Source organism: Microtus oregoni, unplaced genomic scaffold (genome assembly GCF_018167655.1).
Source record: "Microtus oregoni isolate MIOR12 unplaced genomic scaffold, Mior012 000038F_ref0000394, whole genome shotgun sequence".
Taxonomy (NCBI): Eukaryota; Metazoa; Chordata; class Mammalia; order Rodentia; family Cricetidae; genus Microtus; species Microtus oregoni.
In genome coordinates, this window is record NW_024543097.1 from 3,586,101 (window position 1) to 3,612,013 (window position 25,913).

Below are 25,913 nucleotides of genomic sequence, written 5' to 3' on the forward strand. Positions count from 1 at the left end.
TTGTGATCATTCCCTTAAATCTATTATGGACACAAGTCTCCATTCCACTGGTGAACAGCCTTGAATAGACTTGCCGAGTTGTGTAGTAAATTTATGCCCAAATTTGAAAAGAACTAACCACTCTTTTTCCATATTTGTGGCACTATTTTACACTCCCCCCAGCAATATATGGGCCTTCGTATCCTCAGAAACATTTTTATTGTTTTTCTCTTTTTATTATAGCCACCCTAGTGAGTGTGAAATGGGATCTGACTGTGGCTTTCATTTTCTTTTCCTAATGACTAAGGATGTTAAGGATGCTTTCATATGCATCCTTATGAGCTATTCAGAGGTACTCTTTTATTAAAGGGCTCTTCAGACTTTTCCCACATTTTAACGGGGGTATCTAAGTATTCACTTTTAATAATCTTTAATATAGTCTGCCTACAAATCTCTTATTAGAGAAAACTAATTCATAGGTATCTCCTTCTAGTATCTGGTTCACCTTCTCATTTAATGGTTTTTAAATAATTTATCTCTACCTAGCCCTAAATCAAATCGTTTAAGTATATTGTTTTTGAGTTTTTTTCTAGACTTACTGAAAACATAAAGCCCTGAAGAAAAATATTGGAGTCCTTATATTTGTAGGCATTAGTACATCTGCATTTATTCATTGGTTTTGATTTTAGTAAGTGACATTAACATGGTCCCAGGTATCTTACTTTAAAAAATTCTAAAGGTACCGCTCAGTTAAGGTTTCCATTCACACACCAGCCCTTCGGAACCAGCCAAAATACCTGAGGTTCATTCCAATCCAAGTCATTTACAGCCTTCCTTTCACGCCCTTTCTCAGTCATTTATTCAAATCATTACCGTTTTCCTGTTAATATTTCTACAACTGCTTCTAGTGCCTATCTCTACGTTCAGCACACTTACGTTATCTTTGTGTGTACTGCACATGTCCTGTTCCAACTGCCCATGGCTAAAGAGACACATGGCGTTTAACCACAAGTATGGCAAAAACAGGCCCGAGATACCTGTCTTGTAGATGGCTACTGAACCAGAAGTGGGATGCACTGGCCAACAGCAGTTGTAACGCTGACCTGAAGTGGTGGAGGCCCTTTGACTAGAGTGAACCCCACTCTTGGCCATGCCATGGTCTCTATCAGCCATCGGTTCAATTCTCTGAGTCAACTTTGTTTTCCCAGAAAGGCAGCATATGTTCACAGCGTCTTTCCTGCAACCAACACTTGGGGGAGGGGACTTGAGAGCCTGCTTTCCATGTTTCATGTCTCTGGAAGTGCTTTTGCTGATATAATGTTTTTAAAATTTATACATGTTCACTGTGAATTTTATTAAAATCCAATGGGTAGACAAAATCCACATTTGCATATCCCATCTCTGTCTTAGACTTCTGTTGAAGAAGAATAATTATAATTTTCTTATAAGCCATTATATATGCACATAAAAAGGTAATTATATAATGATAATAGACTGTATAATAGATAATATGCAATTATATACCATATAATTATATAACAGTAACATATCTATGGGTATGGTACCATAAAATTATATAACACATAATGATATAAGGATAACAATAGATTATATATGTATGCAAGTATATGTATATATAAATATATACATATTGATAATTATAATCTATAATATTTGCATACATATTACATTATATATGTGTATATATTATGTATTTTATATGGTTATAAACATTATACAATATATTTGCATCACACTGTCAAGGTTTGTAGAGGGCCTTTGTCAGATTTCATAGTATTCTGAAATATGACCTTAGATTACTTTAAAGTCTTAACAAGTAACTCTGTATCTTCACCCTTTCTTGATCTTTACACTGTGCTTATTTAACAGGTCCCTGGCTTTTATGTTTGCAGTCATCCACTTCTTAATTTTAGCATTATTTGTTCTCTGTGAAAACTGGGAGATTTCTTTATTATTATGTCTCATATTACAAATCTTTAATATTTTTTTAAAATTTCCTATCTCTTCTCTTCTGCTTTACTGTAACCAGCAAACAGAAACAAGTAGGTGTCTTTTAGACATCTGGACTTGTCTTTCATTAGATCACTGAGTTTGTTGGGTACATTTGTGTAACTTTCATAGCAATGCAAACTCAGTCCCACATCTACATAGCAACACTTTTCATCCCCCTGTCTCAGCAGCATCCATTTGCTCCACCAGCAGCTTCCTCCCAGTTCAGAAGCTGTATTTACAAATTGTAGAAATTTTATGCTAAAAAAAATCACCTTCCTCGTTTTTATTTTTTTATATTGGTTCTACCTGTTCTATAGTTCTACAATCATTCCCCAAGTTTAAGGTTTATTTTGTTTCTGGAATCTCTTTTGTATTAGCCTCACTTCCTCAGCATCAGGTTCTCTCTTTAAGTCCTCACATGGCATGGGAACTGGCTTTGCTCAAAACAAATTATGCAAGAAAGAGAACACCAGTATAGAGCTTCAGTGTTTTTATAGTGCACTCTGAAGCTCACAGACTGTCGCTTCTATATGTACATCACTACATCTATCCCGGGTAGGGTATGGAATTATCCTACACTAGGGCATAAGGAACAGGAGGCAGGGAGCACTGGGAATTATCTTAGAGGCCAACTACAACAAACAATATTAAGGATAATGTCACTATCATTTTATATACTATAAATTTTATTATTTCTTTTCCATAAGTTGTTGAATATGCTTCTTCTACCAATTCTGATTTAAATTTTAAAATGTTTAATTTGATTTAATATAAGAAGAATATCTACTTCAAATACTCAGATTATGCCAGATAGTTTTAAAAAGTCATAAAGAAACAGTAAAGAACGTAAAATCTTGAGAGCGTAAAATACCCATATTTTATTTCTTGCATAGTTTTCTTGACCATTACAAGCATTTAGAGATTATAAGTATAAGCAGAAAATGAAGTTCCTTTCTCTGAAACCAAACTGTACTGATTCTAATCTAATTGTGTATAAAAACAAAGCTAACTAAAATGTCCCATTTTTTTATTTACAAAAGGATGTTGTTTTGTTTTGTGACATTACTAAACTCGAGCCTTCTGCCTATCATCTATCTGCCTACCTATGTGTAATCTGCCCATCTCTCTGCATTTCTTGATGCAAATGCACACACACACACACACACACACACACACAACACAATACACTCTTCCATAGTACAATACACCCACATTATGTGAATTAGACATGCAATCAGTGACACTGTGAAAAAAATGAGTTGTCTTCTCTCTGCCTGACTACAGTGGCTGGTTACCATGGAAATTATGCACAAGTCAGACTGCTTAACAAATGCTAGTGTTAATGTATCTTCATTGGAAGAGTTCTTGTGTTTATTGAACTTGAAGCAAAAGCCTTATTAACAAATATCCTAGCAACGAAAGCTGTCTACCTAGATCAAACAAATCCAGATCACTGTGGCCCGTGCCCTGACCTTAAGTGAACTCAGCATCACTCTTTCTTGTACACCGCAATCAGTGAACAAGTAGCTAGTTTTAAAATTGATGTACGATCTCATCTTTAATTGCTATATGCATAGACATAATTAATGCTTCATTAAGTACTGCAGCGGGTCGAGGACAATTCCCACATTTCTCAGTGTTATTTCCAGAATAATTCCTTGCTTTCAGTGTGTTCTGCTATCATTTTACAGTCCTCCTGGATAATAACTTGATTTCCCAAAACTGATTTTGGTCAGAATAGATTAAAACACTGTTACCGTTGTGAAGATCTTTTCTTATCATCATTGCTTATTGTGTACACATGGCTTAGTGAAACGCTAGCTATTCAAATATATTAGAAAGATTTAAACACATTTATTTAATTATATATTTTTCAAAATATATTTAGTAAATTATATATTAAATTACAAATGTTTATAAATTATATTTCTAATTATAAATAATATTTAAATTATTGAGAAATAAGACAGACTCCTCCATTAGGTAAATAAATGGTTTGTTGCCTCTCTGCCTAGCTACAGTGACTGGTTACCATGGAAATTATGCATAAGTTAGACTGCTTCATAAAGGCTAGTGTTAATGTATCTCCTTCTCTGTAAGTGAGCCTCTCTTATTCAGTCATAAAATTTTCAGTTCTTTTGCTACCCTTTTATGTTTTAATTTATTGAAATGGCTTTTAACTTCCATTGGCCAGTTAATTACATATGATAATGCTGTCCTAGATGAAACGCTTTATCAATTTTTACTTTTTTTTGTTTTGTTTTTCGAGACAGGATTTGTCTGTTGGAGCCTCTTATTTAACTAGCCCTTGTACACCAGGCTGGCCTCGAACTCACAGAGATCCGTCTGCCTCTACCTCCTGAGTGCTGGCACGCGCCGCCAGCACCTGGCCCAATTTTGCTTTTTAATGACCTCCAACCAATAAAGCTCACACTTCAAGTTAACTAATAAAGTGACTGAAAGAAAAACTAAAGACACACAAGGTTATAATTGTTTTCTGCTGAATTCCTTGTTGATTTGTTGTTTCTATTTTCAAGGGGCCTGGGATGAGCAGTGGTCAATTTGGGGTGCCAATGAGTTAGTTCCATGAGATGGAAACAGAATTGTACTTCAAGGAAAAAAGACCCAAGCTCAGACAAGGAAGTGAGGTACCAGCTGGAGGGGGAGGAGCCACTGAAGAGCAACCGCTGAGATGGAGGCAGGGATCCTAGCTCCTGAGAGTGAAAATAGCAAATGTCCCAAGAGTCCGGGATGAAAGTAACAGTTACAGATGGACTCTAGGGTAGGTGATACAGCTAAAGGAAGTTCCGGGTTGACTATGGAGCAGAGAAGCACCAGCCAAAGAGAGAAAAACGAACTAAAGGACAAACTTTATTAGAACCGACAAACAGCTCCTGTGAATGGAATGGGAGGGGCCCCAGAGGTGTGGGTCTCTAGGTTGGACTTTTTATAGGTTCATGGGGACCCACCCATTCCAGACTTTTCCATGGTTAGTTCTACCGAGTTTCCCCTGCAGGACTCTTTGTAACAAGAACATTCTCTTGAGAGTGGGGCAAACTTGGGGGCAAGAAACAGCCCTTCTTAAAGAACCTTACCTGTTTTTAAGCTCAAGTTCCCCTTACCCTCCTTCAGTTTCAAATAGAGTTTACTCCATATCAATCAACTAAAATATGAATCTATAATTGCCCTAGTTGGGGGAATGCTTTTAGTCTCTGGTCACAGCCTTATTTATATCCAGGGAGTCTTGCTGTTCTGCAGCCCGTCATCCAATCATTGAACTGACAACCTCTGTTAGAATAAGGAATAAGGGAGAAGGAGGAGAAGAGGAAGAGGAAGAGGATGGTGATGATGATGATGATGTTGATGATGATGATGATGATATTGATGCTAATGCCTAGAGGACTTAACTGAACAGTTAGTCTCTAGTTTCAGTTGAATAAACTCAGTGTGTAGAGAAAGACATAAATTTAGTCATCAGGTGTCCTGGGACGTTAAGCAGTCAGCATGTCAACCAATGATGGTGTTTCACTTTGGCAGTTGTTTTGAATATAGGTCTATAAGGGTCAAAATCTAGGGCATTTGTTCTTCAAGTTTATTAAGGGTATTTAGAGGATACTGTTTAGGACAAAACTTCTTGAACCTGACCCTCAGAAATTTTAGTTTGGGAAATTTTAGGGGAAACTTTGATGTCTGTTTTTTAACATCTTCCCCCTTTCTTGTGCTTCTTGTGGACTTTATAGAAGTGGTCCATTGGTATCTCATATGGGACAATGTTCTAGGGATTTGAAACTTTTAGCAGATAAAACCTAGTCTAATAACTATAAAATTTGAGAACCCTAAGTTATGGAGACAAAGGAGAGAGTTTATGCTAACTATAGCTAGTCAAAGGAGGGAATAATTCTGCTGACCTGCTGATAGCTGCCTCTACCGCAGAGTATTAGTCAAGGTTCTTATAAACTAGATGACTGTCATAATGACTTGAGGACCTGAAATTACCCAGCTGGTATCCAGCCAACCTCGTACTTTGTTTTTTCTTTATATTTCTAACACTGGAAAGAATTCCTATTCACTTAGGTGTAAATGATTGGCTTAGAGGAACAAGCTACATCATGGTTCTTTAGGAAAGAGAAATGGAATAGGTCTGGGGAGGGGAGAAAATGAAAGTCTCTTAGAAAACTGTGTAGAAATGAAAATCAAGGTTATTATTTCCCCTCAAGCTAGTGCTGAGGGCATAAACAGTCAAGGTTCAGAAGGCAATGAAAAGTCCAGTGGACAATTTGAAAAGATAGTGAAAGAGGGTTTTTTTTTAGCAATAATTAATTAATTAGTTAGAGTTGAAAAGCAGTGCAAGTATATTGATAACTGAAACACCAGTGCATGCAGAATAGAAAATAAGGTTGGAATAGATAGCATGGTACATACCCGTAGTCCCAGCACTCAAGAGACTAGAGCAGGAAGATCATAAATTCAAGTACAGGCTAGGCTACTTAGTGGGTTGGGAGTCAGGCTGAGCTACATGAAACTCTCTCTCAAAAATAAAACAGCAGTAACAATAAGGAGAATGAGGAGGTGGAGGGGGAAAAGGAAACAAAGAAAATGGATTTGAATGTACATTGGACAGAAGTTCAGCACTGTGTGGATTTTGCATTTCATTCTAAGAATAATTTAAAAATTCAAGTAATGGTGAACAAGAGAAGAAGCAGGGAGATCTGAAGGACATAATTGGGATCCTACTGGTGAAACACGTTGGCCAATAGAACTTGGATGCTGTCTATAGGTAAAGCTGATGAGAAACTGTGGGAAGGATTATCCCTAGGACTCTATGATGATTTAAAATTAAATCTCTGGAATGCTATAATAGATTTAAAATTCAATCTCTGGTACCCTATGATAAACTTAGAATTGGCTGATGATCAGAGTATTTTACTTCCCAATCCAGTTTTCTGAGAATTTAGGATTATATAGAAAGCCTATTCAATATGACTTCCATCCCAATTAATAATTTAATGTGTAAGCGGGGCAGTGGTGGCATATGCTTTTAATTCCAGCACTTGGGAGGAAGAGTCAAGGAAGTTTCTGTGAGTTCAAGGCCAGCCTGGTCTACTGAGTGAATTCCAGGACAGCAAAGGCTACACGGAGAAATCCTGTCTTAAAAACCCAAAGATAGATAGATAGATAGATAGATAGATAGATAGATAGATAGATAGATAATTTAGTCATAGATATAATTTCGTATGTGACGTCTAAAGTGCTTGAACTTCTTAAATTTAATTTTCTAATTGTTATGTAAATTATCCAGAATAGGCAACTATAAGATAACACCAAGGGCTGGGGAGATGACTCCAAGCTTGGAGGCCTCAGTTTGATCTCTTTAACCAACATGGCAGGAGAGAACTGGCTGCCACAGCTGTCTTCTCACCTCACTACACCCACAGTGGGACAGTCACCCACATCCATGCAAACATATACAATAAACAAATGCAATAATATTTGAAAATACTTTTTTTTTTTTTTTTTTGGTTTTTCGAGACAGGGTTTCTCTGTGGCTTTGGAGCCTGTCCTGGAACTAGCTCTGTAGACCAGGCTGGTCTCGAACTCACAGAGATCCGCCTGCCTCTGCCTCCCGAGTGCTGGGATTAAAGGCGTGCGCCACCATCGCCCGGCTTTGAAAATACTTTTTAAAGACAACAATGACATTCAGAACTTTCATTTACGTGGAGAGTTGTCACTTAGTATTCCAGAGATGTTGTTAATGATAATAGAAACAGCAGTGGGTCCTGTGGTTTGATAAGAGAGTAGAAAGGGCTGTAAAAATAACAAGCAGGGTACCAGATGTGACCTGGGGTTTTATTTTTAAAAACGATTTCTACAACCTGCATTTGTAGCGTGTGTGTATGTGTGTGTGTGTTTGACTCATTGATTTTTGATGAAACTGTGAAGTAGAACCAAGGTCCCACCAGACACACAAACCCTGATTTCATGCTGTTTATTTTCAACAGCAAGCTAACTGTAACTATGTCTTGCTTTGTTCATTTTAAACCACTGATAAATTATAGATCTTTAATTCAGCACGTGTTTATAATCCAGCGCTTGGGAGGCTATGTTAGGAGAATCAAAAGTTATGGCCAGATTATGCTACCTATGGAGACCTGTTTCAAATAAGCAGGCAGACAAATGAACAAAGAATGAAATCCCCAACATCAGGAACTTGAACATTCAGGAAACTTCCTCCTCACTCTCAATGGTTGCATTTTCTTTCAAAAGGTCTTTGTTTGTGTGGGGATGGTGTCAAAACTTTCTTCCTGCATCATCTAACTTGGAAGAAAATTGTGCTTGTGGATCAAGTTTCCAGTTTATATCCCAGGAGGGCTCAGCTCCCAGAAAGCTGATTTTATTTTATTCATTTATTTTCTATCATTCTTACTGGATGGTATGTTCCACAAGATAGACTTTAACACCCACAGCTGTCTTAGTTTGGCCGGCTGTGACATAGCCTGAACAGTTTCTAAACAAGAGAAATGTATCTGCGACAATCCTAGAGGCTGCACATCCGAGATGAGGGCATCAGGATAATTGACTTTGGCTGCAGGCTGCAGGCTTCTGGTGTGCCCATGCGATAGGGAGACAGCGAGAGGGCACCCTGAACTGTTTTGTGTACAGGATTATTTATACCCACTTGTGAAGACGCATGACCTAATTATCCCCACCCCTAATTACTAGCACATTGGGATTTGAAAATACTAATTTCCAAGGACAAAAATACTTAGTCCAATTCTCTTAAGATACCTACCATGGTGTAATAATCTAGGTAATTGCTTAAACCTCTTCTTTAGTGAACTGGTCTTCAGTTAATGAATATCCTGCATCTGAGTGGAGTAGTGGCATCCTGGAACTTTAAGAATTCTAAAGTTACTTCTGCAGTCTTACATTGATATGTAACTTGAAAAATTTCAAATGATTAATTTTCATAATAATCAAACTTTGGTTTGTTTAGAATGTTTCTGGCTTTTGTTTTGTTTTTATCCCTTTGTTTGTTTGTTTTTTTACATAATACTTTTACTCTGAACTAAAAATTGCCCAAGACAGTAAGGAAGAAAATTACCGCCCCTGCTTTTATTGTAGTCATACCTGATAGCTTAGGAAATTTAATGACTTGAACCTCTTCGCTTTCTTTGTCCCCAGCTGTCATCATTGCCTGCCACACGAATTACTCGTCAACTGTGCCACCAACAAATGATGCCCATACTCAACTTGCGAGTTTTTTAATCAAGACCTTTATAGACATGGTTTCCTTTGACTTAAAATACCAGTTTGTCTTCCTGAGCCAACTTTTCATTGCTAATTACTAACCCCTCCTTCAAAACTCTCAATGTTTCTGTTTTTAAGAAATGCTAAACCAAAGTGGAATGAGCTAACCTAGTTAGGAAGTCATTAGCACAAACCATGCAAGAGATGAGTGGATAAGTGAATAAGTAATGAGTGAATAAGTGAATTAAAAAAAAGGAGAGCCTTAGGCTGTGTTGTGTTGTCCCCTGGGAGACTTGATGCCAGTGTAATTATCTTTTCTCTGTCACTGGGAACAGGGCCTCTCTTGTGATACCACCATGCCAGAGGTCCCGCTATGCCACCTACTTCGATGTTGCTGTTCTCCGCTGCCTTCTCCAGCCCCACTGGTCTGAGGAAGGCACTCAGTGGTCCCTGATGTACTATCTACAAAGGCTGCGACACATGCTGGAAGAGAAGCCAGAAAAGACCCCAGAACCAGATATCCCTCTCCTGCCCAGGCCCAGAAGTAGCTCAATGGTGGCAGCGGCTCCCTCGCTAGTGAACACCCACAAGACCCAAGTGAGACAAACCTGGTTCATTATCACTTTGGCTAACAACATCAGCTGTAACACTTTCTTCTTCTCTTCTGGCTTCAAGCAATTGTGCATTTCCATACCTAAAACTTTGTTGGTGACTAACTCTCCTGTCAATATCCTTCTCTTCTTTTGCATGGCCAGAACCTGTGACTGTTCTTCTTATCTCTAGTTACTATTTTGCACAGATACATATGTATCCTATATTTACAGAAGTGTGCCTTTTGTGCGTATACTTTAGTATAAGCCTTTGTTTAACCAGAACATTGAAAATTGGGTCTCCTAGAAAATTAGAGAAATAGTTAGAATAAGGAATTAACATGCATACTCATAATTAAATATAATAAAATAGGAAATTAGCATTTTATAGATTTTGATTCAAAATTAATTTTTTGTCCAACTCAAAATCTTAAGCATCTCAAAACTACCAATAGAAATAATTTTTGATACACAGGCTTACAATTTATTATGAATATCAAGAGAAATAACCTGAATACACTCTGGTGTGGTAACATTCCTATGAAGATTATATTCTGATAAATGATGCCGGCTTTTCAATGAAGCACTTGATCTTCCCATCCTTCTCATCAGCTCCACGTGGTGAAAATACAGAGAAATTATTAGCTTGCAGAGCATCCCAGCTGTTTGGTTGTAGTTAAACTTGAGTGGGTTGTTCTGAAAATGTTTTCCTGCTCATTCTTTGGTAGTAGACATCCTCCCACAATTAGCATCTCCTTTAACATATTATTAACTAGAAAACTCTCCTCTTGGAAAGATATGGGTGAGTTTGGAGAAGGGGAAAGTGATCAAAGTATATCATATGGAAAATGTTTTATATAAACATATGTATCTTCTCCCTATATTCTTATGATTTTTAGATCTTTGGTTAAATGGCCTCTGTGTTAAAATTTGCAGCAGAATTTAAGACAGTAATAGGAAATTAATTTTTTGCAACAGCATAATTTAGATTCCAGAAGTTTAAACATGCAAGTTAAAAAGTTTTATAGAACTCAAAACAAAAATCATGAAGCCATTATAAAGGCAATACCTCAATAAAATAAGTATTGAAATTATCCAAGTCCCTAAGACTAAGTCATGGTCTATGTTTATCGCTTGTAAAGGATCTCACCATGAAGTGTAATGAAGAAGAAAAATCTCTAAGCCCCGAGGCTTTTTCCAAGGTTTCCCTGACCAATCTTCGAAGATCTGCGGTCCCAGATCTGTCTTCAGACCTGGGCATGAACATCTTTAAGAAGGTGAGTATTCATTTTGACATCTCAGTGATTTAGAAAGCCAGAGGGGCACACTGCCCTCCACCTATCAGAGGATGCAGGGGTGGAAAAGGGAGAAAATGTCAGCTGTAACCCAATGGGTGTGTGCGTGCGTGTGTGTGCATGCGTGTGTGTAAATGTGTGTGTGTGTGTGTGTGCACATGTCCTATTCTAGGCGTTCCACACAGTTATCCTGAAGACCCATGCTGGCGGTCCAGTGTGCTCTCAGGTGGAGGTAGCAGGGGTGTAGTGATGCTAGTTTTCTTTCCTGTGGCTCCATTTCATTTATCAGATCCTTCATACAAGTAATTCTTGATTAATCCAGTGAGATTAATTCAAATTTTTCTGAAAAAAATTAACCCACAGAAATGTTAGGCATTTTGCTCAAGCTTAATACTGACAAAAAATAAATAAATAAAAGCTTCTGTCTAAAAAGTTCACATTCTTCTAGATCTGCTATTCTATCATTCATCATTATATAGAGTTAATCAACTAGACCGAAATAACAACACACAAACTGTATTCATTTAAACACTGCTTGGCCCTTTAGCTCTAGCCCTTACTGGCTAATTCTGATATCCCGATCAACCCATCTCTAATAATCTGTGAGCACTGGTCTTACCGGGAAAGGTTCAGCATGTCTAACCTGGCGGCTTGCTTCATCGCATGCGTCTGCCTGGGAGAGCGGAGCATGGCGTCTCTCTGAGGTGTCTGCTCCCGAGAGGAGAGCTGTGGAGTCTGAGCTCACTTCCTCTTCCTCCCCGCGTTCTGTTCTGTTTACTCCTCCCACCTATCTTCTAACCAATGAGGGCCAAGCAGTTTCTTTTTATTTAACCAATGACTTTCCTCCATCAAGAAAATGGTGTGTGTGTGTGTGTGTGTGTGTGTGTGTGGCAGCTTTGTTTTTCTTTTTCCTTTTTTCAAAATTGTTTGTTTAATTGTGTCCATGAGGAAAATAGAAACAGGTATTTTCTTGTCTATCAGCTCACTCCCTTACTAAATCATGAGTTGTGTCTCCTTCACTAACAACACAGCAGTAGGGATTGACCATCTTTCTTCTAAAAACATTGACTATTTGGGAGCGGGAGACAATGTATTTTTCTATTCTTGATGCAGATGGGTATTTTAGTGCTTTAAAAATCTAAGTGCCCAGGCCTGAGCCTGGAATAATGTAGTCAAAATCAATTGCTGAAAACTAGGTTTAAACATGGATGTGGTTTTAAAGCTTTTGAAGCCATTCTAAACTGAGTTACCCTTAATCTTGCATGCCTTTGGTATGAATAATAGATTTGTACCAATGACTATTATGTGTCTTCTTTGACCATATTTGTGAAGCATGAAGTTACTAACCAGACCTCAAACTTGGAAAGTAGAACAGAGTCAAAGGAGACAGAACCAAGCTGTGACTAGGGACACTGATTCACTGCCCTAGTGGTTCTTGGCCTTGAGTGTGCTTCAAGGATCAGAAACACCCACAGGGCTTGTAAAGTCATAGGTCACCAGGCTTCTCCTTCTGAATTTCAGATGTTAGGGATGTCTGAGGTTGAAGCTGCAGTTTTTTAACAAGTTCCCAAAGGATGCTACTGCTGATGGTTCAGGGTCTTCTCTGTGAGAACCCGTGTTCAAACTCACCCAGCAGAAAGACCTCCAGAAAACATAGCACTTTGCTTAGTTTCCCTCCCTCCATTCACATCCTTGTGACATTTCCCCCCAATTACTGGATGATATTCAATAACGCCCTGCGAGTCCTCTTCCTCGAATATATCCTGTGCTCACTCACTCTTATGTCTCCTTTGTCTTGTGTCTCCCTTCTTCTCTCCTGATTATAGTTCAAAAGTCGCAAAGAAGACCGAGAGAGGAAAGGCTCTATTCCATTTCAGCACACGGGGAAGAGGCGCCCTAGAAGAATGGGTGTACCATTCCTACTGCATGAGGACCACCTAGATGTCTCACCCACCAGAAGCACATTCTCATTCGGAAGTTTCTCTGGACTGGGAGAAGACAGGAGAGGCATCGAAAAGGGAGGCTGGCAAACCACCATCTTAGGTGACTACAAAGATCTTCCCGGTAGGGTGTAGACCAAGTGACTTAATTGTGAATGTGGATCTCAGGATCTTTTCCAAATATTGATCTTTCTTGAACAGTTTATTCAAGAACACTGGGCCCAAATGCAAGTTCCCCAGTACTAAAATAATGTGGGGTTTTCACAACCAAAGAAATGCAGATAATTTATTAATTGTGCAAGATTCCTCTATGATTATCCAGTAAAAGCCATATTTCTTAGATCCTTATAGACATAGAAACATGGCCATAGAGGATTCTATATATTAATTTTCATTTTTCATCTAATGACAGACTTTTATTTAATAAAGAAGTAAAGCAAAGGAAATAGTAACCCATCCCCTTTGGATGGCATATTAAGAAAGGAAGCTTAAAATCCGAAGTTGACAGGCAGCAAGCCACAACAGATGGTCTATGACATTGGGCTTAGATGGGGTCTGACCTTACCACGGGCAATCTCATCTGTCATCTTGACCTTGGCTATTCCCAAGTCAAGCCTTGCTATTTTGGTTGAGCTTCATGCTCACCTTCATACATTCCCACTCTATTGCTGTCCTCCAGAAGGGGGGGGGGGACCTCTCAGCAGAGCGTGTCTAGATTTTAAAAGTGTCTAGTAATACTCTCGTCCATCTCAGGGAAACTGACCCGGCGGGGCAGCTCAGACGCAGCCACTGAAATGGAAAGTCTGAGTTCCCGGCCCTCGCACTCCCACCACACCCTGGTGAGCGACCTCCCAGACCACTCCAACAGCCACGGAGAAAACACTGTCAAGGAAGGTGGGTCGAGCATTGTTGATGGGCTGTAGGCAGGATAGGGATGGCGTGCAGATGTCTTTCATGGTTTCCCATTCTTAACCTGTTATCCACACACACAGCCTACCTAAGGCTTCCAATGCTGTGATTAAACACAGTGACCAAAAGCAACTTGGAGAGGAAAGGGTTTATTTGGCTTATGCTTCCACATCGCTGCTCCTAATAGAAAGAAGTCGGAGCAGGAACTGAAGTGGAGAAGCTGCCTGTGGGCAGGAGCTGATGAAGAGGCCATGGAGGGGTGATGCTTACTGGTTTACTCCTCTGGACTGGCTCAGTCTGCTTTTTCCTAGAACCCAGACAACCAGCCTAGGAATGGCACCACCCACAATGGGCTGGACCCTCCCCCATCAATCACTAATTAAGAAAATGCCCAACCGGCTTGCCTACAGCCTGACCTTAAGGAGGAAGTTTCTTAATTGAAGTCCCTCCTCTGAGGTGACTTTAACCTGTGACAAATTGATATACAAACATCAGGCATACCAGGTTGATTGTTCTCTCCATCTTTATATTTTCATAACCCTGCATCTTTCATTTGTATTGCTCAGAAGTGTGCTTGTTAGTTACTCTTAGCACAGCTTTGGTAGCACGGGATGGTTGACACTGCTGGATGAGCACTATACCTTCAGGGGAAGAAACAAAGCACTCATACATATTCCAAAATATCATAAGCCCAAAGGCTGGAGTTTGTCTAGATTCATTGCTCGTCCACCTCCATGCTACACCTCCAAGGCAGGCAGCCCCTACAAATCAGTGCGAAGGAGGTCTATCCTCTCTCAGGCCAGCAGATCATTTTCCTGACAGCCGCCGTTTCACCCCTGTGTTTTATGCAGAGAAAATGTGTGTCTCTGGGTGGTGCACAGGTTCTTACTCTTTACTTGCAACAGAACTGTTTCTTCTTTGCATTCTTGTTATGTTCTCACGTTATCATAAACTTTACCCCTTGGTCCCCTTTGTTCCAAACTGTACTATACGTATTCAGTGGAGTCTATTAGTTGCCATTACAAATCTGAGCTGCATTTTGGTTGACTGTTTGGCAGTTTCAAGTATGTATACAGTATGTTCTAACTACTCTCCCTGTCCCACACCTAGGCCTTTTTTGTCTCCTTCTAGTTCCTATCCACACCAGGGCATCCTCCCCATCTCCATCCCTACTAGTTTCTTTCTCAAGTTTCTGATGTTTCGTTTAACAAAGTGGAGTTTATTTAACAGCTATAAACTCATAGAAAAAGATCTCAAATAAATCAGTTTATATCAATGAGCTGTCATGTAACAGTAAATAGTCTATGTAATCAACTTAAGTATGTTGAGTTGAATGCTATCAACTTCAGTTATTGTTATAAAATTTAAATTCTAGCTTCAGTCTTAAGGAGTGTTTGTGATCACAGTTCTCTGTGCCCTCCCTATCTGTCAGCTATCAGATTGCCTTCACAGCCTCCCCTGCAAGTTGAAAATAGTCCATTATCTTTAAAAGTTCTGATTGTGGTCACAACAGTCTAACTGGTTGATCAGGTCCCCGTGAGGAAACCTGAAACCTTGCTCTTGTCTTCCCAGTGCGGTCGCAGATCTCCACCATCACAGTTGCCACCTTCAACACCACGCTGGCATCCTTCAATGTTGGCTATGCGGACTTTTTCAGTGAGCATATGCGGAAACTCTGCAGCCAAGTGCCTATCCCAGAGATGCCGCACGAACCCCTGGCATGTGCAAACTTGCCCCGAAGCCTCACAGATTCCTGCATTAACTACAGCTACCTGGAGGACACAGAGCACATCAATGGGACCAACAACTTTGTCCATAAAAACGGCATGCTGGATCTTTCTGTAAGGAGCAGTACTTTTACTTATAAAGATGAAAAAGACGTTAGTGTAATTTTTAGAAGAGTGGGTAACATGGGCATGCAGATATCTTAGAAGTATTAGCTGTATCTTGAAATGAAGAAGCAACCCATATACAAATACAAAGGAATATCAGCCATCTTAAATGTACATTTGGGTTTTTTTCAAGTATTTTATTATATTTGATCTTAGAATGTGTTTGTCTAACGCCTTAGTGAATCCGAATGCACATATGTAGATACATTTGAGTGTATGCTCCACTGCACCTCTGTGCTTTCTCTTGGTTATATAATCACTGGGACTGTGAGCCTCCCACGAAGCCAGAAGGAACAAGGAATGAATAGAAGTCCTTGAAAGATTTCAGCTTGCTTTCTCAGGAGTGACCATTTTGAGTAGAGTCATTAGCCAATGAAAGCGTTGTTATATTTTACCAACATTTTTTATTGCACTGTATGGAACCAGGCTCAGTAAATAATTTAAGATATTAAAACCAATAAAGGATCATAATTTAAACGTTCAAATATTATGCATTTAAAATTGGAGGTTAAATAATGATACAAGCATGAGGGCGTCAATGTCCCTGGGTGTAAGTCTAAGGAAGCCTTTGCTCGTTATTGTTTGTGGAAAGGGAAATGCAGAGGATTAAAATATTTTGTATTTAAAAAGTCAATTAGGTGTGCATTTGGGCAAATGATTTTTCTTAAAAAATTAACTCAATGTGCTTTATTATTTCCATCAACTATTTCTTTCTTGGCAAGATTGAAATGCTTAATGAGATACTAGATGTCTTTAATTCTTCTGCCTGAATTATTTATAACCATTTCTACTAGTGCCCAGTGAAATGGATTAAACAGAATGAGAGACTTTTGGAGAAGGGAATGCAGGCAACCTCATTGTCTTGTGTTTACCTTTGTGTTCTGCAGGTGGTTCTGAAGGCTGTTTATCTTGTCCTTAACCATGACATCAGTTCTCGCATCTGTGATGTAGCACTAAACATTGTGGAATGTTTGCTTCAACTTGGTGTAGTTCCCTGTGTAGAGAAAAATCGGAAGAAAAGTGAAAACAAGGAAAATGACACTGTGGAAAAGAGACCAAGCGAGGGGACTTTCCAGTTCAAAGGCGTATCTTCAAGTTCCACCAGTGGGTTTGGGGCCCCTTCTGCTAGTGGAGCTGGAGATGGTGGAGCAGGAGAAGGAGGAGGTGGAGATGGAGGAGGCGGAGGTGGAGGAAATGGAGGAGGAGGTGGAGGAGGTGGAGGTGGTCCTTATGAGAAGAATGAGAAGAACCAAGAGAAGGTATGGTTGAATCTGTAGCTGCTGTGTTCTCAGGCAGTTTGGTGTCCAGAATTCCTTTTCATTTGTGGGTGTGTGTTCTCTTGGTAATATTATTTCTGGAAGATGGAATCTTAAACCTACTATGTTATCCCAATTCAGTCTGACGGCAAGGATAGCTTCTTTCTCAAGACTGCATATCTAGCTTATTAATTCAGCAACCGTCTCCTGAGACTCTACAAAAATTACATGGATTTATCAGCAGACATTGACTTCTTGCATTTATAGAGGCTGTAAAGTCCAAGCTTCTGGTGCCAGCAGGAGTTTCCTGCAGCCTTTTCTCTGGGCCAGAAGGTAACCGCCATCACTATGTGTTCACGTGACCTTCTCTATGCAAGAGCAAGCAAACACTGAGAACACTAGTTTCTGTATGAGGCTCCCTGGCTCTGGACACCTTGTCTAACTTCATTTAATTCTCATTACCTCTCAAAGCCAGTCTCCAAACACCAACAGATGGAGAGTTAAGGCTTTAGTATTTGAATTTGAGAGACACAGATATCATTTGGTATGGGAACAGATATCCAGCCTCAGTACTCTTGAGTCTCAGTGTGTCACTTCCCTGAGGCTGTTATCAGATTTGTATTGGTTGTCCCCAATTTCATTTTTGCTGCTTCTCACCATGCCTTACGATCTATTGATTAATCAAGAATTTCTTTTCTGTCATTTTGAAGTTTAGATTCAAATTATCACCATTCAAATTCACATAACTTGCACTGATTTCAGTTGGAGGTTTTAGCATCAAATTGATGTTCATAAGTTGAAATAAACCAGAGAATTTTTAACAGGTGACAATAAATATATCATAATAAGTTTACAAGTAAAAGATTACACTGTAAACACTTTTGCAATTTGTTACATAAACTTTGGATTGTCTAAGTTTTTCCATATCAGATTTTAACATATAAATGAATAGTACTGTTTTCTATCTATTGCCCCACTGGTGCATATTTGCTCTGTTAATATTCTATTTCTTCATCTCACAATTTGATTGTATCTCCCCAAAATTCATGAGCTCTGATCCACAGAACTATTCCAATATTCTTGGGTTCTTACTACTTTATTTAGAATTTTCTACTCTTGTCTTAATCATGTTTCCTGTCTAAATATTATCTTAAATACATTTAATTAATAACTATGTAAACAATTAATTAAATTATATAATGATATAACTATAATTAAGCAACTATATATAATTCTTAGTTATAGTAAGTAACTATAGTAATTATTATATTTTGATGATACATTAAATGATGATCAATAAATCTTATTTTGACCAAAATTACCACATGTGGAAAATTTTAAGGTCACATTTTATGATCTCCAGAACAGTTACCAAGATGTAAATTTTATGTAGTCACTTCTCAAACTGCAATTAGACTTCAAGATCTATAAAAATCTATTTTACCTTAAAACTATCTGTTATTTTCTATGGAATTAAAGTTTATCTGCTTTTCAACTTGCTATCCAGGACTCCAGAAAGAAAGGAAAAGCTAATTTCTATTTCTTTATTGGCTTCTAGCATATAATAAAAGCTTAAAATATCATTTAATAACTCTGATTTCTGCCTGTATCTTAATATATCTTTCTTCATGTCTCCAGTGAAAGCAACCTAACTCCCAAGGACATCTGAAGGCCTAAAGAAATAAAGCCTGGATGGATGTGTACAAAGAGTTCTCAGGGCTAGAAAAGCTTTTAAAGAGCATATAATAATTTTAAAATTTATGTAAATCAACCTTCCAGAGAAGCCTTTGTCAGTGTGACCTTTCCCAAGGTGCTGCTACAAAATGCTGCAGTGTTCCTGAGTTACCCAAAGGTGCTCACCTAAGGGGACCAGTGAGGACACAAATCCAATCAAGTCTTAAGCTGTCCTTACAAGTGACTCTGAGTGACAGCGGTGACACATGCCCAAAAATAATGCTGTGCTTGCTTTCCTCTTGTTGTGGCCACCACATGCTGTCCCCTACCTCTCACAGTGGCTCTACAAGGCAGACATTAACGTGATTCCCTTTTTAGAAAGCATGTGGTCTTAAATATTAACAGTTTGCCCAAGATCACATAATTGTTCAATACTGAAGTTAAAATCTGGATCCAAACTAAAAATCATTTCTTACTTAGCAAGTAATGATTACAGAGTTTTCTTTGGATTCAAGGATGATTCTTCAAAGCAGTCACCAGGTGATGTAAAGTGACCTTTGACTCCTTCTTACTTTGTGCCCCGACTAGTCCCTGGAGAAACACTTCCTTCAGGCGAACAACAGGATGTTGCATGGTTAATAGAGGCAACTTTGCACTGGGAGGAGGTCTTCAGTTGAGGCAGGTTAACCAACATTTCTATCACTCAGAGATGTTTTATTCCTGAAGTGTGCTCTCTAGGGCACCATCCCATATCTGCTTCTTGAGTTTGCACACAAGAGGAGGAGGATCAGTTGGGTAATGTTAGGGAAGGAGAGATTCCACCTCTCTCTATTAAAGTGGATGATAATGCGGCTAGAACCCCCTAGTCCTTTCACACTGTGCCCACATTGCTGTATTCTTTTTGTCAACAGTGTGACTAATGGGAGAAAAAAAACACCCTCATGATTGTGGAGTGATTCCCTTCCCCTGTTTCATTTGGTCTCTATGGAAAACCTATGATACGAAAAGGATAGCCATCAGTACCCTTACTTCACAAGCAGAAAAGTAAAACACTGAAAACTTTGTTAATTTATGCAATTGTCTTGTAACACCATAAGCAACTACAGACCATGAGCTCTTGGCTCCATGATGCACAGGCTGACAGTTGAACATAACCAGAAGAAGTAAGGAGCCTTCAACTATTAAAAAGATAAGGGCTCTCTCACTGTGGGCTCGGCATTATTCCTCAGAAACAGCTTATTTATCCTTATATAGAAAGAATTCTAGTTCTTTTTTGAGGAAATCCCTGTTTTCCATTCTCCAAAAGTAAGAGAGACAAAAGACAAAGTTCATAATTCATCTCAGGAGAGCTTCTGGATGAGTCTCAGGAGTCCAGCTGAGTATTTATTGAGTTCTATACAGTCTACTTTGTTGTGGTTACTATGTATATTGCAATATGATGGAAGTAGACCTCGGGAAGTTTTTCTCCAAAAATGTCAATTTTATTACCATAAGATTTCCAAGTTCCAGACTTTGATCAGTTCCAGAGAGCTAATAATCATCTATGCCTGGTGGTGTTATCAGAAACATACTGATAATGATAGTCACTAAGAAAATCTATTTGTGTTCACTGTTGGTCATCCCACTGTCTCTCTCTAGGTTGTAGTTCTGAACATTCATCAAGGATGTGAAAGTATGTCTTAGAATAAACACATTCAAATTCTGTATTGTCATAGGATGTTCAGAATGCAGTCTCTTTCTGTTGGTTCATGTACTAGGTTTTTAAAAAGTGTGTTTGTTGAACTCTTGACAACTTTATTTTCTAAATTGATATAACACACAATAATTTTTGAAAAGATTTATTTATTATGTATACGACATTCTGCCTCCATGTATTCCCACACGCCAGAAGAGGACGCCAGATATTATTAAAGATGGGTGTGAGCCACCATGTGGTTACTGGGAATTGAACTCAGGACCTTTGGAAGAGCAGCCAGTGCTCTTAACCACTGAGCCATATCTCCAGCCCCCAACACACATTAATTTTATAAATAGAATTCTAGTATCAAAAAAGCTTGGTGGCAAAGTCAACAGGCTTCTCTTTCTTTCTCAATCATGGTTACTAGGATGAAAATACACCTGTAAGCAACCATAGGCTTGCCCTCACTATGCTCATCAAAATCGTCAAGTCTTTGGGATGTGCCTATGGTTGCGGAGAAGGACACCGAGGGCTCTCTGGAGATCGTCTGAGACACCAGGTATTCCGAGAGAATGTAAGAGAATTAAAGTAGATTCCATTTACTCTTTCTCTCTCTTTCTCTTTCATACTTCCAAATGAGGAATGAGTCCTTTGACAATGAGGGTCAATGTTCCTGAAAATATTGTATTTCATAGGCAACCAATACCATCTTTGGATGAGAGGATTTCCACAAGGCATCCCAAAGCATCTAAAACTGAGGCTTAGGAAAGTTTGACTGGGAAAGCTGGTCTGCCTCCTGGCTATTGCAGAGCATTTGGAAAAGGGGTGCAGAATCAGAACATCTAAATAGAACTCTGAAAGAACTTTGCACAGATGCATACATTTAGTAAACATCTGGTGTTCTGTGCAGAGGCTCCTTCGATCATCTGGGTAACAAGGAAGCATTTCACATAAGAAGGAGGGGTCAAAGGCATTGATATTCTTATTTAGAAATGGAAAGTGGCCCTTATTGAGACAAAACAGGACTGTAAAAGTAGCCAAGCATCTGGCTACTTTGCTTGAGAATGCCCCTCATCTTCTATATGTTTGAACTCATGTTTCTTTGAACTGTATGAAACTTGAAACTCTGCATATGGGCTGTCACTGGACTGCAGTAAGGAAATGTGTTCTATTATAGCTCACGTTCAATTGCGTCTACCAACTGCTACCTTCCCTTCTGACTTGAGCAAGAACCTGCCTCCAACAAGCCTGATCCAGGCTAGTTGCCTCATTTCTACATTGGAACTAAAATTATAAGAAAATATTCTTTGAAAAAGAAAATTTCATGCAAATTTGGGCACAAATATCTTTGGCATATCTTTGCAGAGTTTTAGGATCATGTCAAAATCTGATTCCAGTCCATTTTCACTGGTGTAGGTTTTGTCATGAAATGTTCATACAGAATTAGCATGCTAGATTTCTCGTTTAATGTATCACCTACCATCCATTGATTTATCCATTTCTCTTTCTTTTATATTCAATTATGTTATAGCATTTTGATTTATTTTGTGTATTTGGGAGGTATAGTCACAATGTTTAACTTTTAAATTCCCCAACTCAGACATTTTGACCAAGATCTAGATTTTGAGACCAAAAATTTAAAAATATTAAAACAATTAATAAGGCAATAAAAACTCTCTAAGTGCCTAATGGTTCTAATACCCATAATAATCCATAAGTTATTAAACTAATTTTGTTAGTAGTCCCAAATTATTGAAAAGATATGTCTTCTTTTATATGTCTTCAAAATATAAAAAGTGTCTAAAGGGTCTAACACGCAGTCTCTCTAATGATTTACTAGTAGTTCCAAATTATTGAAAAGACATTAATTAATGTTTTTATATTTCTTGAAAAAATAGGTTGTTTACTCAGAGTAAGAATTTTTACGTCTGGAGAATTTCAAACTCTCATAGCATTGTAGATAGACTTGTAGCTTTCACAATAGAGATATAAAACTATACCTGCTTGGTGTGTTTAATACAGAGCATGAAGTAATTTGTACTTTAGAGGCTTGGTTTTTTTTATTCCCTCTATAAATATGACAGTGAAGATTTTATAAATCATGTACGGAATGAGAGCTGCATCGGTACAGTTCACATTGTACTTAAGCACTTTGTAAACATAACGTTATCACAAAGCAGCATCTATTTTATAAAAATAAAACAAATAAAACCATGACCTGTTTGAGATAATGTAAATAGAAAGCTCTCTGGAATAAAAAAAAAACTCTTGATTTCAAAATCTTCTAAAATAAAGTGAAGGAAGAATGAGAAAAAAAAATTCTCACTGATACAGATGGAGAGATTTTAGCAGGATCATACCAAAAGGCTTATCTAGTGAGTTACAAGTTCCTTTTACTCTATTGTTTTTCCTTTTAAATATCTAAGTATTTTTCCTGGGTCACAACCATATCAAATAGTAACACAACCTAAGTTTTCTACTGGGTGACTAGTAAAAACTCATCAATAGGATTCCAGTTCTCAGAAATCTCCTCCCTCAATGCCAACACCCAACTGCAAAGTTTTCCATCCTCAAGGTGGTCTCCCCTAGCTGCATCTCCTTTCTTGACCTTTTGGCCATTTCTCTCAGCCCAGACACCTCCGCCATTTCCCCATTCCATCCCATCTTCAGGACTTCTCTTGTGTCTCTTTTGTTCATATAGCCTTCTTCAAGGCACCAGTAAATCTCTCGTATCCGTCATCTCAACTCCTTGTTGTGAGTGGCTGGTATCTAAGTATAGTTCCTTTGGACCATCCATGTCTGAAGAGTTAATAAGACTATTTCACAGAACTACACCTCAGTAGGAGTGACCCTGATTTCTGGTATTGACTCTACCACAGCACTTACAGTATTAGCTTAGACAAAACCCTTGATTTCTTTCTACCTCACTTTCTTCAACTGTAAAAAAAAAAAAAAAAATCAGGAAATAATAAAGTAAGACTTGGTGCCTTTTCATGCAAGAAACGTGTGTTTTACAGCAAAGCACCATACAAATGAGGAGGAAGCTAGCAGCCTCCCAGGGTTCCCAGTAGTATGAGAATGTTGTGTCTGAAACCTCTGCAGACAGTGACTGGGACTTTGATGCTGTCGATGGTAGGAACTATTCTCTTTTCCTTTGCAAGGAGGCAGACTTATTTATTAGACTGTAGGAAATATACTGTTATTTTGAGCAGAAGGATTATGTCATGAGACCAAATTCTACTTATACAATACTTTCTTTCATGCTCAAAGACAAACAAATAATATATGAATATAATATTTTATGCCTCTTATATGTTCCAAGAATCTTTTCCTTCTTGGGCATATAAGAGGTCACCGTACAGCTGAGGTTACAGTTCAGCTGATAGAGTACTTGCCTAGCGTCCTGAGTAAATACCCAGTTGCACATTAGCAAGGTGTGATGGTTCACATCTATAATCCCAGAATTCAGTAGTTGGATGCAGGAGGATTAGAAATTCAAGGTCATCTTCACCTAAGGCCATACTGGGTTACTTGAGGCCCTATCTCAAAAAACGAATTAATTAATCAAAAAATGTGAACAGTCACTGGATTTCCACTCACTACTCCTGGTTTTTACTCTCTAACTTCAAAGTGCCTGTGCAGGAAACTTATGTGCTTTTTCCAGTTGCAGAAAGCCTTTGAGGTTTTCTAAGAGTAGACAATATATTCTATGAGTTAGTTCAATTTTAATCTTCTGTTATTTTTAATAGTTCTTAAAATCTTGACCTTGGTGAAAAGACTGAGTTCTTCTGGGACCAACCTTGAACATTAGCTTTGGGTTTTTCTGAGGAGTGGCTTTTCATGAATACAAGCTCCTTCTGACTGCCTAGTTGGCTTCTGCCCACTTCTTATTCAGACGACTTGGCCTAGCATGGAGAGGATTGGGCAGCGGTATGAGGGAGGGGGAGGGAGTCTCTGCCCTCTGCAACTTTTGTCTCATACTAATGGTGTCTGGAGCATAAGCTGGTACTTGTGACTTTTTCACTTTTCTTCCTTCATTGCAGGCCCAGAACTGCCTCACTAAGCTATACAAGCTAGATAAGATGCAGTTCCGACAAACCATGAGGGACTATGTGAACAAGGACTCTCTCAATAATGTAGTGGACTTCTTGCATGCTTTGCTAGGATTTTGTATGGAGCCAGTCACTGACAGTAAGTAGAGCCACACCTGAGTGTGAGGAGCTGCCACCATGAGGTGAAGCAGGTAGTGTTTCCCTGGCACACTCAATGTCTAGGGCTAGAACTCAGAAGAAAAATATTTATACATGCCTGTTCACATGTGCTCCCGTATGCATGTGGGACTGTGTGTAATAAAAACAAAGAGATGCCTCTGAATAATTTTATGACACATGGTATCCTCACAAGGTAATTTATCTCATTAAATAGGAATTTTATCACGCTAAGAGAAAATATTGCTTTCTTGTAGACCCCTTGAAATAACCATCTCCTCTAAGAGAAAGTTTAATCATTTTAGAAATTTGAAAACATTGAGCAAGGATTATAGTCAAGATCTTTGAAAGAATTTACAAATTATAAGCTTAAATCTCTCTCTCCTTTCCTCCCTCCCTCCTCCCCCCTCTCTCTCTTCTCCCCATCTCATTTCTAATTTGATGGAAGAACTCTAAGCACAGATTTCAGCATTACTTTCAGTATTGGTCCAGACAGTGAAGGGTTGATCATCAAGTGTGCTGTGTTCCTCTGAGGATTCTTGAGACAGAGTGAGTCACAGTGACTCAGACGGACAGCACAGCACAGATCCTTATCCATCACTCTGAGAGCTGTATATATTCTTCCCACAAACCACAGTTGGCTCCCATGTCATAAAGATTCCTTTTGCAAAGCCACAAAAGGCATATGTGTCTTCTCAAGATCTGTGGATATGTCAAAAAAAAAAAAAAGGTCTAAAATACTATGGAGGTTCACAGCCTTTTGGTCTCCAGCATTTTCCATGCCCTGTGTTAAGGAGGTTGTGCTGAAGGAGAGTGGAAGTGTTTCCTCCCCACATGTGCCCAGAGCTTCTGGCAACAAATGCTAGCAGGATTCAGTTTCCCCTGACCTGCAACAGTTCTTCTACAAGAACTCCAACACTTTGACCTTGCCGATAGCTCATGCTGACCAATCTCATGCCCCTTCTGACATACTGGATAATTTCCCCTAAAAAAGCCAGAGTTCCCCACTACAGAAGGTGCAGTCACATTATATTTCCTCTGTGGAGAAACCAGTAAGTTGGTCTTCCTTCCTTCCTTCCTTCCTTCCTTCCTTCTTTCCTTCCTTCCTTCTTTCCTTCCTTCCTTTCTCCCTCCCTCCCTCCCCCTCCCTCCCTCTCCCCTCCCTTCTCTCCCCCCACTTTCTTTTGACCCCCTTTCCTTTCTAAGATTAATCAACCCAAATGCTCCTCTG

General features: G+C 38.8%; 1 protein-coding gene across 8 annotated transcripts in view; it reads left to right on the forward strand.

The window, feature by feature from the left end:
* Nucleotides 1–25,913, forward strand: part of Unc80 (unc-80 homolog, NALCN channel complex subunit) — a 180,762-nt gene that overhangs the window by 18,376 nt on the left and 136,473 nt on the right. For 6 of the 8 annotated variants that reach the window (XM_041631949.1, XM_041631953.1, XM_041631950.1 and 3 more), the window contains 8 exons: nt 9,576–9,837; nt 10,973–11,107; nt 12,952–13,168; nt 13,819–13,959; nt 15,547–15,815; nt 16,754–17,125; nt 20,902–21,048; nt 24,518–24,665. In XM_041631949.1, the coding sequence (XP_041487883.1) occupies nt 9,576–9,837; nt 10,973–11,107; nt 12,952–13,168; nt 13,819–13,959; nt 15,547–15,815; nt 16,754–17,125; nt 20,902–21,048; nt 24,518–24,665 (1,691 nt within the window). The remainder of the gene's footprint in view (nt 1–9,575; nt 9,838–10,972; nt 11,108–12,951; nt 13,169–13,818; nt 13,960–15,546; nt 15,816–16,753; nt 17,126–20,901; nt 21,049–24,517; nt 24,666–25,913) is intronic. The other 2 variants (XM_041631952.1, XM_041631956.1) reach the window with 1 other exon arrangement.